Source organism: Pempheris klunzingeri, chromosome 10 (assembly GCF_042242105.1).
Source record: "Pempheris klunzingeri isolate RE-2024b chromosome 10, fPemKlu1.hap1, whole genome shotgun sequence".
Classification (NCBI taxonomy): Eukaryota; Metazoa; Chordata; class Actinopteri; order Acropomatiformes; family Pempheridae; genus Pempheris; species Pempheris klunzingeri.
In genome coordinates this window covers 880001-892500 of record NC_092021.1, presented here as the reverse complement: position 1 = coordinate 892500, position 12500 = coordinate 880001, and the positions used below count along the sequence as shown (strand labels likewise).

The window sequence follows — 12500 nt, the reverse complement described above, 5'->3', positions numbered from 1 at the left end:
CACACCGTCCTCCACCTGCCACAGGACACACAGGTAAGACCCACACACGAGTGTGTGTACAGCTGCACCTCACATGTCTGGATGGATGGATGGATGGATTATAATAACGCTTTACAGTCTTTGCATTAAAATCCACTTCCTGTCTGTGCAGTGAAAACAGACTTCCCCCACACATCACCTCTTCCCACTGTGTTTAAGTGTTCAAGCTGACTGTGGTGAAACACCTTGTCTTGCTTCACCACCATTTAAAAGTATCCTGAAAACGTATTACCACCAGATCCTGCTGTAGTAATGGCAACTTTTTGCAGGGTGCTATGTGTCAGACCATTTCTTGGCTGGGGGGAGTAACTTCCTGGCGGCTCCACTGGTTTCCTGGTAACTAGTCCCAGTCAAGAAATAGTCCAACACATAACCCCCAGTCATTTTCAGTCAGTTTTTAGTTTAGAGCTTCATTTTGGCTTTGCAGAAACCTGCGGGTGACGTCTCGGAGACAACGTCCGTGTCTTATACAGTCTATGGCTTGGACAGAAACAGGCTGACTGTTTCAGCTTATGTGCTAAGCTAAGCTAACAGTCTGTTAGCTGTAGCTTCATACTGAACAGACAGCCATGAAAGTGGTATCGATCTTCTCATCTAATTCCCTCCAGACAGCTAAAATGTTGAATTATTCCTTTAACATGTCTGCTCTTTTTGAAGGCAGAATACATGTTAAGTCAGGTATAAAGATGTTCAGCAACTCCTTTATAATAGAAGCATTATTCACCACGCACAAACACAAGCATGTGGTGTAGCAGTGATGGTGCCAGGTTTATTATTATTATTATTATTATTTAGTACAAGACAAATAAATCTCCTGCATGCAGAATGATATATATTGTATATCTGAATTTCTAATTATTGAAGCATCCATGTAGAGGATGGTGGTGCTATTTTTTTAGTATAGATACTGCAGGGTATCTTGTGAAGAACAAGTTGTATCTCTATCCATATTAATGCATCATAATTATTTGTTGACTATGTTTTGTATCGTTAATCTGAATCTGCTTCGTACCTAAATGTGAGGAGTAAAAGCACATAAGTATAAAGACCTTCACAAAGGGTCATGATGGCACTCGTATTATTAATGTATTTAGTTTCTTTTCTCATGGCATTCAGCCACGTGTCATTACACACTTTTTAAATCATCAAGGATGAAACTGTACGTCTCCTCCGTCAGAGACCACACCTGCCATTATTAATTCCTTATTATATTCATTTGGTGTCAGTATGCAATGCCCTGTTTGATGCGGTTGTTTGTGCACATGTGTGCACATGTGTTTGTGTGTCTGTGCGTGCCCCAGTGGAGCGCAGAGTAAACAGTGTTGCTGGGTGGTGTGGCACTGGAGGAAATGCCCCATTAGTTTTTAAGGAGGGAGACAGAGGCAGCAGAGGGGCTGAGGGAGATCGATGCAGGAAGCACAGTGACAAGTCGGCTTCAGTCGGCTTCAGTCATTCAGCCCCCACCAACACCACCTCCACCACTCTGGCACCCTGACCCCTGCCTGTCTATGAACATCAAAAAGGTTGGAGGTTTTAGCTTTAGGGATCAAAGTGGGACAAATGAAAAGAACACTTTATGTGTATATCTGCTTTTAAATCTGTTGCAGTCAGTTTGCTTGTTTCAGCGGCTGTTTGCATTAAGTTACTTACTAAGTTACTTTACTAAGTAAGTGTTCAGTTGGACTGAGGTCGGGTGAATGATGAGAACTATCGACTGGCTTTATCAGTAGATGAAGTTGCTGTGGAAATGTAGATGTTCAGACTTCCATTTTTAGGATTTACAGGAGTTCTTGTCCACACCGCCTGAAAAGTTGAATTTCAGTAAGTCAGAAGTTAATTCATTCAGTTGAAAAACACAAAGCGTTTTGATCGTATCATATGAAATTATCAGGATCTGAACTTTGAAGCTACCGTGGAGAGGAAGTCCTTAAACAGGTTAGAAAAAATGTCAAATTCTGTGACAACTGGCAAAGTTAATCTGCTGATGAATATCATATGGCATGATAGAAAGCTCCAGAACACAAACTAAGTTGACTTTGATGAGACATTTTTGAGGAACATTTTGAGGAATAGTCTCTCTGAAAAACTGCCACGCCTGGTTTTTACACAGATGCTTCATGGGAAATCTGTTGCAGGTGAATTCTGAACAAAGCCAGGCCAACTGTTCAGTCTAAAAGCTAGGGTTAGCTGGGCTACCCGTGTGCTGGCTCCAGCCTCATTATGTCTGCACACATGAGAGACTCTGTGGAGTCCAGAGGAACAGCCACAGAAAATGTATCACTGTTCTACACTGCACTGTAAAAAGGTCAAAGTTCAGGATCAGCCACACAAAATGAATTTGCCCAAATACACCTCAGCAGCGTGGGCTTGAGCCCAGGTCTCCCCACCGAGAGATTCTCTGTCTAACCACCAGCCCACCCTGCCCCCCAATGCAAAGCCATTATATACCACATATAGAATATGCCATATGCCATAAATCAAAAACAGCCAAATGCTGAAACTTCTCATTTAGTATCTCAACGCAAATCCTACGGGTTGTTTTGCAGCCCCACCCACCTCACTCCACCACCAAGCAATTTTTCTCTCGTCCCATTCAGAGCCCTATATCAAAGGCTGATGGGAAAACAGGGAGGAAGCTGTGGTGGCACCATTAACACATTCCTCTGCTCCTCTCACACTCTCAGCAAAGACTAAAAATAAAGTTTACCCCCATAACGCCCATGTTGTAACCCCTTCACCACCTCCCACCCCCTCCAAAGACACAGGGAGACGAGCTGTGGCGAAACACTAGTGATTTATTAATGGGAACTGAGGTGTGTGTGTGTGTGTGTGTGTGTGTGTGTGTGTGTGTAAATATGTGCGTGTTCACTACGCTGTCTTCAGACTTCCCTCTGTCCCAGATGAAGCCCCCACCAACCTCAGGCTCCAGCCAGCCTGCCACCACAGACCACACATGTGTCCCATCTGCCACACATGCATATACACAAACTCTCACACTGATAGTTGGTAATCTGAGCACTCTTTGTGTTGTGGACAATGAGAGGGACTCTGAAACTGCAACAACCAACCGCACAATACACATGAAAAATGAATGTGGTGCTGAGGCATAGCTGTACAGTTAATCCACACACCAGTGGTGTGTGTGTGTGTGTGTGTGTGTGTGTGTGTGTGTGTGTGTGTGTGTGTGTGTGGACTGGACTGCTACAGTAGCATGAGCCATTTCTGTATGTTGGGGGAAGGACTGTGTCACAGTGTGTCTGGAGTCTGCAGGTGCTACGTGTGTGTGTGTGTGTGTGTGTGTGTGTGTGTGTGTGTGTGTGTGTGTGTGTGTGTGTGTGTGTGTGTGTGTGTGTGTGTGTGTGTGTGATGTGTCAGTAACCTCAGCAGCATCACATTTCTTCATGACTGACATGGTCCTGGTCGCTCCACAGCTCTTATTCATACGGCTTTAGCAGTTAAGTGCGTCCCACAGCTAATTTGGCAGAGTCTGGCCTTATAAATAATTTCTTTATTGTTTCTGCTGTGTGTGTGTGTGTGTGTGTGTGTGTGTGTGTGAGAGAGAGAGAGACCCCAGGAGTAGTGGACTAAAACAAGAAGTACCAACCACTGCGACCCTCCTCCTCTCTCTTTGTGTCTCACTCCAGTCCAAAGGTGTTTACTGCCAAAGCAGCCTCTCTTTTAGGAGAAAGAAGCGAGAGGCAGAATAGAGGAGGAGTGGCTTACAGTAGGGCATTACATGAGTCAAGCTCCGACCCCGCACTTCCCATAATGCAACTCGACAGTGTCTCTTCATTAGACTCTCACTGCACACGTCTTTTAGACTCCACACCCTGATTTTGTAACACGGACTGTTAAAAATGTGAAGTCTGCAAGCTCAAGCCAAGACAACCCTGATGACATCATTAGGTATTACTTTCTCAGAGTTTGGAAAGTTCCCACCAGAGCCATGCAGCCGGGGCCCCGATCAATTTTCAGATGTCTATGAGAGACATTCCCCTCTAAACATCTCAAATGGTTTCATTTAAATGCAGTTTGAGGCCCAAAGAGGTAAAGTTATCCAAAAGGCCCAAAAAGTGAGCAGAAGTTAGTGCAGCAGAGCTGTTGTCTTCTCTTCTCTCCAGCCCCACGAAGCAGTTCACCTCCCCTCACATTCATCTGGTGCTCCTTGGATGGGCCTGGCCCCACCACACTTACATAGCTAATAAAGTAAAGTAGCTCAGTCAAACTAGCTCCACCTGAAGCAGCTACAACAGTAAAACACCGCTTTCACATCGGTGTGATGCAGAAGTGTCAACGATGGAAAAACACTTTGGTACCTCTACATGTAATAAAGTGTTTTTATCTTAAGGTACTGATATTTTTACTTATTCCACAACAGACACAATAACCTTCTAGAGTTTACCCTGAACTCAAAGACACAACAGACCATAACCAGATACCATTAGTGACCATGACATCATAACATCTCAGTAATATCAGTCATCAGTTATGAAAAGGAGAAATTATTGAAGGTCGTCTTCTTCCTTAAAGTCCTTCCTCTGTGTCTTTGTCACAGTAAATTAGTTTCTCCAAAACTGTATTATCATTTTTTTCAAAATGGGGTAAAACTGTCGAAGCAATATACAATAATAATGATGATACAATAATTTGAGTGCAGCCTTCATTTGTTCACTTTGAGCAGAAATAGATGCCCCCCACCCCCACCATTCCCCCCCCCCCTTCCTTCCAGTCCCCCTCCAGTCTTCAGTGCATCCCGGTGGCCTCTTACTCACTACAGGGTGGAGTTTGGGCTTTTTGGCAAACCACAATTAAGTTAATTGTTTAATTGCAGATAAATGGAATGAATACCACACGCAGTTTGAACCAAAAAAATATGCAACAACACAAGCGTGTACACATGTATGACCACACAACACACACACACACACAACACACACACACACACACACGTAGTCCCAGCTAGCCTCAGTAACATTATGTGCATACAGCTTGTCATGAAGGAAACATTATTTGGCAAAAAAAGGAAATGTGCAGTGACTCATCTACTCCTTTAGGCTCATGAATCACAAGCACACATACTTTTTCAAATGCAAGAGTGAGAGACAGACAGACAGACAGACAGACAGACAGACGGACGGACAGACGGACAGACGGAGAGGGAAAACAAAATAAGGAAAGCACAGTGATTAACAAGAAAGGTGAAGTCATGCACAAAACTAACAGAAAAGTGATTTTTTTCTTCATTACATATTTATCTCTGTGTTAATGGTGTCTCTGGTGGCCACCCCCGAACCAAAACATAGAGAGAGAGAGAGGGAGAGTGTTAGGGGCCCTGGAGGACCAGAGCTCATTAAGGAGAGGATGAATATTTCATGTTCTATAATTCTTTCATAGTTCTGCATCATAATTTGCCTTGATTTACGTTTAAAAGAAAACTTTTTCATCTGACTGCAGTGTTCTCGCAGTGTTGCCAGGAGGAGGGGAAAAGGGAAAAAGGGGGCGTACTTCAGGAATATTGAATCATGCCATGAGAAGAGCTGGTCTTGCCGCGGGGCTCCAGTGCTTGTGGTTTTGGGAGAGCAGGGCTGTATTGTGTTGCTCTGCAGTGACATGCTGACTCTTCCAAAGTGTAATGGTCAGAGACGGGAGGAGGAGCTAAAGACAGAGGGAGGGAGCGATGGAAAGAGACAAATATACTGTAACCATCTATTGATGGTAGTTTTAACAAGAACTCGTCTGACTTGTTCTGTTCAGTGATTATTTCCGCCAAAAAGTAGTGTTTGTGAAAGAGTAGAAAAACATGAATGAGCTTAATGTCAGTCTGAAGCAGGACTGTCTGCCAGAGAGGAAACACGAGTTACTGCGGTGAAAGAAGTACTCAGTTACTTTACATGGGCAAAAGCACTACCACTGTTTAAAAAATACACAACTACAAGTACAAGTCATAAAATCAAACACATATTATCACTTAAGTATACTTTAAAGTATTACAAGTGTTCACTATGCACAAAAGGCTCTTTGGATGTATATCTAATGCATCATTGTAATATTATCACTGATATTATTATTACAGCATCGTAGTGGTGGAGCTAATTTAATCTATTCTATATTCTGGATAATAAACGTTTAATATGCATCACAGTATATAGGCTCATCATATGATTTAGATAGTAGGTAAGTAAAGCATAAATATAGCTGTCAATCAAATATAATGGATTAAAAAAATGGAAATACAACATAATAATAATAATAATAATAATATTACAAGAGGTGTACTTTGAGTGAATGTTCTTAGTTACACTTCATCACTGGTGCTACATTTGGTTTGCTCGTTCATATTCCTAATAAAACCAACCTACGTTTGCATTCACCTGACGGGGAACTTTTCTGGTCCTGTCAACTAAGAAACTTGTCCAAGCACAGGAGAAAGGCTCCTCACGTTATTGTAGTGCCTCTAAAAGGAGGAGAGTCATAGTTTTCCGTTTCTTATGCAGAATCAATGTTCTGAACTTTGCCAAACATTAACTGAGAACTGCAGGTCTACTTTTAACCCTGACCATCATCTTTCCCTGCCTTTAAACATGTGGTTGTTTAACCCAAACCACCATATTTTCCCAGCGTTAAACAAGCAGTTTTTTCCCCCGAGCCTAACCAAACCATAACCAAGGAGGTGGCAGGTCAGAAAACAGCTGTATGAATCCTTTGGAGGCGCTGAGGAGCGTCCTGCTGACCTGGGGAGCAGGATCAGACCTGGTGAGCAGGATCAGACCTGGGGAGCAGCAGCATGCAGGAGGGTGGCTACAACTGTCCCTGGGGTCTAAGTCTGTCATGTGACATGTGCCGAGGCTGATTACATGTACCATGAGGAACTGATCACTTTGACGATCACCTGGATTTTACGCTCCCACCACGCTGCCTGCTGGAGGAAGATGCTGATTAGTCATCTTGCAGTGTTGAGAAAGTGCTTCCATTAATCAAGCTGCCATATTTATTATTGCACCAGTTCATTACAGACTTATGTGCAAGAATCCAAACTTTTGAAATATTAATTCTACAGAATCAGGTTTTTATTTTAAAGATTTTATTTACAAGAATTCTTAATATACACTGAAAAATTATGTAAACTGTGCTTTGAGGAAACACTGTAACAGACAGAAGTGACTGATAGACTGTGACAGCAGGCCGAAGAGCACAAACATACAGAGGAGGTGGGACTGAAGGTGTTAAAAGTGGGGAGTTACAGTGGGAGGGACAGCAGTGAGAGGGAGTGGGATGGAGAGAGGTGGAGGTGGAGGACATAGGGGGGTGGGGGCTCCTGGCACCAGTTCCGGGCTGATTTGGATGTAGAGTCATGTTGGCTTGGCAGAGGCCCACTTCATTAGTGTCCTGATGCATTAGAGTTGAGGGTAGAGGGAGGCAGGAAAGAGAAAGTATAGTAGAGGAGGAGAAGCAAAGGAAAATACAGTAGAGAGAGAAAAAGGCAAGGTCTGGAAGATGAGCGTCAGTGTAGAAGAGGACGGCCGGCTGAAGGAAGAGAGAGACACAAAGTCTTCAGAGATAAAGTGTGACCAGCTCTGTGTGTTTGGCTCTGCTCTCTAACATCATCATTAGTGCATGAGGGAGACCAGGCCCCACCAACGGTGCATGCAAGTGTGTGTGTGTGTGTGTGTGTGGCGACCGATCCAAGAGTCCTTGCTGTCATCCCAAATAAGCGTAGAGATGATGAGGGACTGTGAACTGAGGGCGGTTCGCAATCCTCTCCATTATTTGCCCTCAATTTAGTTATTAAGTGTCTGAGTGAGATTGTATGGGGGATGTTTGTGGCTGTGTGGTCCTCATTAGGGCAGCGCCTATTTCTCTCACCCTGTTGGTGCTTGTCGTCGGTTTTCCAGCACTCTTTTCTCAATATCTAAAATCATCAGTGTGCGTGAAAGAAACAGAGGATCAGGAGAAAAACAGGAACAACCTACTGAATTCCGGTAAATTGCCCCCCCCCCGAAAATACAGCTCCTGCAAATGAAATCGGAGCAATTTCATGGTCTGGCCTGCCCTCAATATTATTTAAGTAATACCCTGTTATTATTGAAGAAAGGGAGAGAAAAGTGAATGACTATTATCTTTATGTGGGTCCTTTAATTTTAATGCGCCACAGATTTATAGCTGGGCATTCCAGCGGGGAGGCCCCTCCCTGCTCTTAAAGTGAGCGGGCGGGACGCAACCGCAACGCTCTCACAACAGCCACTACCTTCTAACAAACAACCAGAGTCCCCACTTTCCCTCACAACACTTCATTCTGTCCTGCCCACTGCTGTCTGACAGCCCGGGGATCCTTCACTGTCCCTCTGAGCTACAAACGCATTTCTACACCAACCCCCCATCTATAATCTCCATTTTCTCCATTTACACCTTCCTGAAATCTTCTTAAGACTCTGTGTATAGATCTTTCTGGAAACCTGCTAACACTGAGCTCATAACTGTCTGAGTCAATAATAATATCCAGATACACTCGGCTGAAGTTCATCAGATCGACCTGATCAAACATATTTAGATTTATATTTAACCTATAAATAATATTGAATGTGAAGTAAGGCTGCAGCATTAGAACATCACTAGTGACCCACATGAGCAGAATAAGTGATTAACTACTTTAGGCCTGAACATGAATATATTGGAGCTCTGAATTGGCTCAAATCTGTTCCAACTGTTACGACGATACTCACATTTGTAATTCGCAAATCACTGTTTCGATGTGCCTCAGTGTCCCACAGTTAATAAAACACAGCACTGAAATGACTGTATATTGTTTTGGTGTTATTTGTTCTGGGTGACAGTTTAACAGTTTAGTACTCATTTCAAAAGCCCTGTCCAGGCCTTTGTTCACGGTTTTGCTGTAAAACCAGTTGTCTCCATGCACCAAACTGTCTGCAACAAATGTCTTTGTCCTCCCTCAGAGCTTTTCAATGTGCTGGTTAAATAGTGATGGGGTGTCATACGTTTGTAAATAAGAGACTTCCTTACCAGAGCTAATGATATACACATTAGGTCAAAGGTATACTGAGGAAAACAAAACAGTTTGAATGCCATCCTGGAGCTGGTTAATAGGCCGTGACACCCATGAGCTGTGGAACACTTGTTCTCACCCTCGGCTCACCCTGCAGCCCAGCCTACTGGGGGACGGGTGACAAGTTGTTTCAGCAGAGGTGGTGCATTATACAAGGTTAATGTCAGCTACTGATGACACTCTGAACATAATTATCTAGAAGGAAGACGCACAAATGCATCCAAATGTTAAACCTGCACTGGATCTAATGTGAATAGTGGACACAAATGCAAAGGTGTTTGTTTCAATGGAAAAGAAATAAAATGGCTGCCATTCGTTTCTTTGAATTAAATCCTGCAGTCCTGATCAGGGGTCACTGCGCCCCACTAATCAGCTGTTTTGTCTTTCTCGTCAGGCACTTCACAGGCCACCCCCGCCCCCAGTGAAGGAGCACCGTCTATCTCCAATGCGTGAAGAGCAGTTATCTGCCCCAGTAACCGAGGAGGGCTCACAGAATGTGGGAGCGGGAGCTGCAGCCGGATGTCCACCTGGCTCTGTTGGCAGTAGTGGGAGCAACAAGAAGCCACGATCACGCACTAAGGTACACTGTGTTATTGTGCTTCCTCAGTTCAGGACCATCATCGGGTCCCAGGAAGCAATCGGTAAGCATTTGGGCGTCTATCTTTGTGTGCATTCTAGATTTCCATGGAGGCCTTGGGCATCCTGCAGAGCTTCATCCAGGATGTTGGCCTGTATCCAGACCAGGAGGCCATCCACACATTGTCAGCACAGCTTGACCTGCCCAAACACACCATCATCAAGTTCTTCCAGAACCAGCGCTACCACGTCAAGCACCACGGCCGCCTCAAGGAGCTGAGTGAGGGGGCTGCCGCCAGCGGAGGGGTGGACGTCAGCGAATACAGGGAAGAGGAGTTGCTTTCGGGCTCAGAGGACCCAGAGTCCAGTGAGGACGGAGCCGAGGAAATCTACCAGTCCACAGATGGGGGCGGTGGCGGCACAGGGGCACTGAACCAGCCTCCGGGTTCCTCCAGCTCCAACTCCAGCCAGTCGTCCTCCGGAAGCAACACTGCTCAGGAGGAGGGCAAGGACAAGGGCCACGGCCGGCCTGGTGGCCCTGGGAGCTCCGCATCCAGTCCCAGAGAGCAGGCTGACTACCAAAGGTAGAGACTGACACACGGTGAGGAGAGGACAGAGACAAAGAGAGAGGGAGGGACAGCAAGATGAAGAGAAGGCCTCTGATAATGGTGTGAGGAACTGGTCATGAACTGTATAGTGACAATCTGAGACAGACATCTGTGAAAATCTGATTTGTAGAGTGAAATTACCTCAGCAGTGACAGCAGATTTGCAGTGTGCTGTGACACGGCAGCAGTTGTGTAACTGTGAAAGACAGTTTTCCAAAAAACATCTAAATAATATATTAAAAAAAAAACAACCTGTAAGACTATTGCTGCTCACGCCTCCAACCTCCAAACACAAAACACAAAACACAAGTCTCCAACTGAAATCATCACAGAACTTTCTCCAAATCAGCCGGTCGCCACCCACCCACACCCCCAGGAGGAGGGATTTCACTGACTTTGGACACCAATTGTTCCTGTTGGCCATCTCTAAAGTCTGAGCACAGTCACGTAACAACACACTCCCGACATGCTGGGTTGAATTTACCCCGCTGAGTGACATTTATAGACCTCTACAATCCTATAAATCCTCAGGACACATCTGATGTTGCTAATGCTGTTTCCTGCCGACGAACGTGGACAGACGGCGCCCGCTGATCACTTGCGAGCCCCATTTCAACGTGGAAGAAGGAAATGACCACCGCACACCTGGCCCTCGCCTCACGCTCACACTACCAGAATCACTACCAGTCCCGTTGAGCACTCACTTTTCACAAAGACACTGATATGTTGTGGATGTGTCGTACTCTCGCCTCCCTCCCTCCCTCCCTCCCTCCCTCCGTCCGTCTGTCTGTCTGTCTCCCTTCTCAAGGCTCACAAACACTGTGAGGTTTAAAAAGACTCAAGAGAGGAGCAGTGGGACAGTTTGGCAGAAGGACGGTGGACAGACATCAAGAGGATGTGGCGTGGGGGGGACACTCGGGCCCGTGTACCCTTCCTGGCACCGCTTGTGTATGTGTGGAGAGAAAAATGTCAGGAAAGGAAGGACAGAGCGGAGATTCAGCAACCAAACAATCAGTCACTTTATGTGCGGTAGTCCACCCCTTCCACTCTTCCTCTCCTCTCTCCATCTCACTCTCTCCCCCTTTTCCTCTCTCTAATTGGTGCCCACAGTCTTGTGTTTCACCACACCTACCCGCACTTAAACTTCACCAACCCTATTTATTGCTATCTTTACCCATGATTATTATTATCATTATTGTTATTATTGTTGTTATTATGGTTAGAATTGCTGTCATCACGTGCTATTTTTAGTTTTTATTTCCATGGTTTTAAACATTGGTTTTCAGAACTGGGCGGTTGTTTGGGTAACGCGACAATAAGAGTGCTCTGCCCTGCAAGGAGAGGAAGAAAAGAAGCGGAGCACGAAAGAAAAGAAAAAGAAGCAGTTACTGAGGGTTACTGGGTAAAAAACTGTTGTCCCAAATGTTGTATTATGCCATTTTTTATAGTTCTGGTTCCCAAAAATACTAGATAAGACCTGTTCAAAAGAAATACTCAAATGAGAAAGCAAAACTGTTTTTTTGCTGCAGTTGATGACAATCTACTTTTCTGAGCCATTAAAGAAATCTGGCCGATTCGACTCCGTTCTCCACTTTTGATGCCTGTAAATATCCGACTCGGGATAAACTGTCATTGATATACTTTTATTTTTTATTTTGCTGAGTGACTTTAAGTGTTTGAGCCAGTTTGGAGAACCAGAAGAGTGATGTTTTTACTTCCTTTGGACAATTCAGTGAAATCATTTCATTTCATTGTGCCAGGCAAACTCAATCAGAAGAGTATTTAAAAAGAGCTGTTTTTTGTTTGATGTCTGGTGCAGTTGTGTACAAGTATGGAGTGTGTTGACTGTCCTGATCGGCTGCTATGCTCAAACACGTGACCTGCCTTTTAATTATTACGTTGACTCAAATCACTCCATATGATATTATTGTGCTTCTCTGTACGACAGGAATCAGGGTCAGACTCAAATGCAGTTCCAATGAAATCATCCAGCGTTGAAGTGAATTAAAATTTGTGAATTCAAACATTGTCTGTGTTTATTTCAATAACATTGTTACACACACACCTTCCTCCGAGCCCATCAAGGAGAAGTCTGCGTAGAGACGTGGAGAGACAATGATTCACACCGAAGCTTGGCCAGCAGCTCACTGTGGCTTTCTCTCCCCCTGTCTCCCCCTCTCTCTCCCTCTGTCTCTCTGTCTCCCCCCTCTCTCCTGT

General features: G+C 44.6%; 1 protein-coding gene across 3 annotated transcripts in view; it reads left to right on the top strand.

Moving 5' to 3' along the window:
* Positions 1-10319, top strand: part of satb2 (SATB homeobox 2) — a 42905-nt gene extending 32586 nt beyond the window's left edge. Inside the window, exons 12-14 of one of the 3 annotated variants that reach the window (XM_070837844.1) lie at positions 1-33; positions 9474-9680; positions 9779-10319. The exon at positions 1-33 is cut by the window's left edge and continues 162 nt beyond it. In XM_070837844.1, coding sequence (XP_070693945.1) covers positions 1-33; positions 9474-9680; positions 9779-10264 — 726 coding nt within the window. In that variant the 3' untranslated portion in view covers positions 10265-10319. The remainder of the gene's footprint in view (positions 34-9473; positions 9681-9778) is intronic. The other 2 variants (XM_070837843.1, XM_070837842.1) reach the window with 2 other exon arrangements.
* The last annotated feature ends 2181 nt before the right edge of the window (positions 10320-12500 follow it).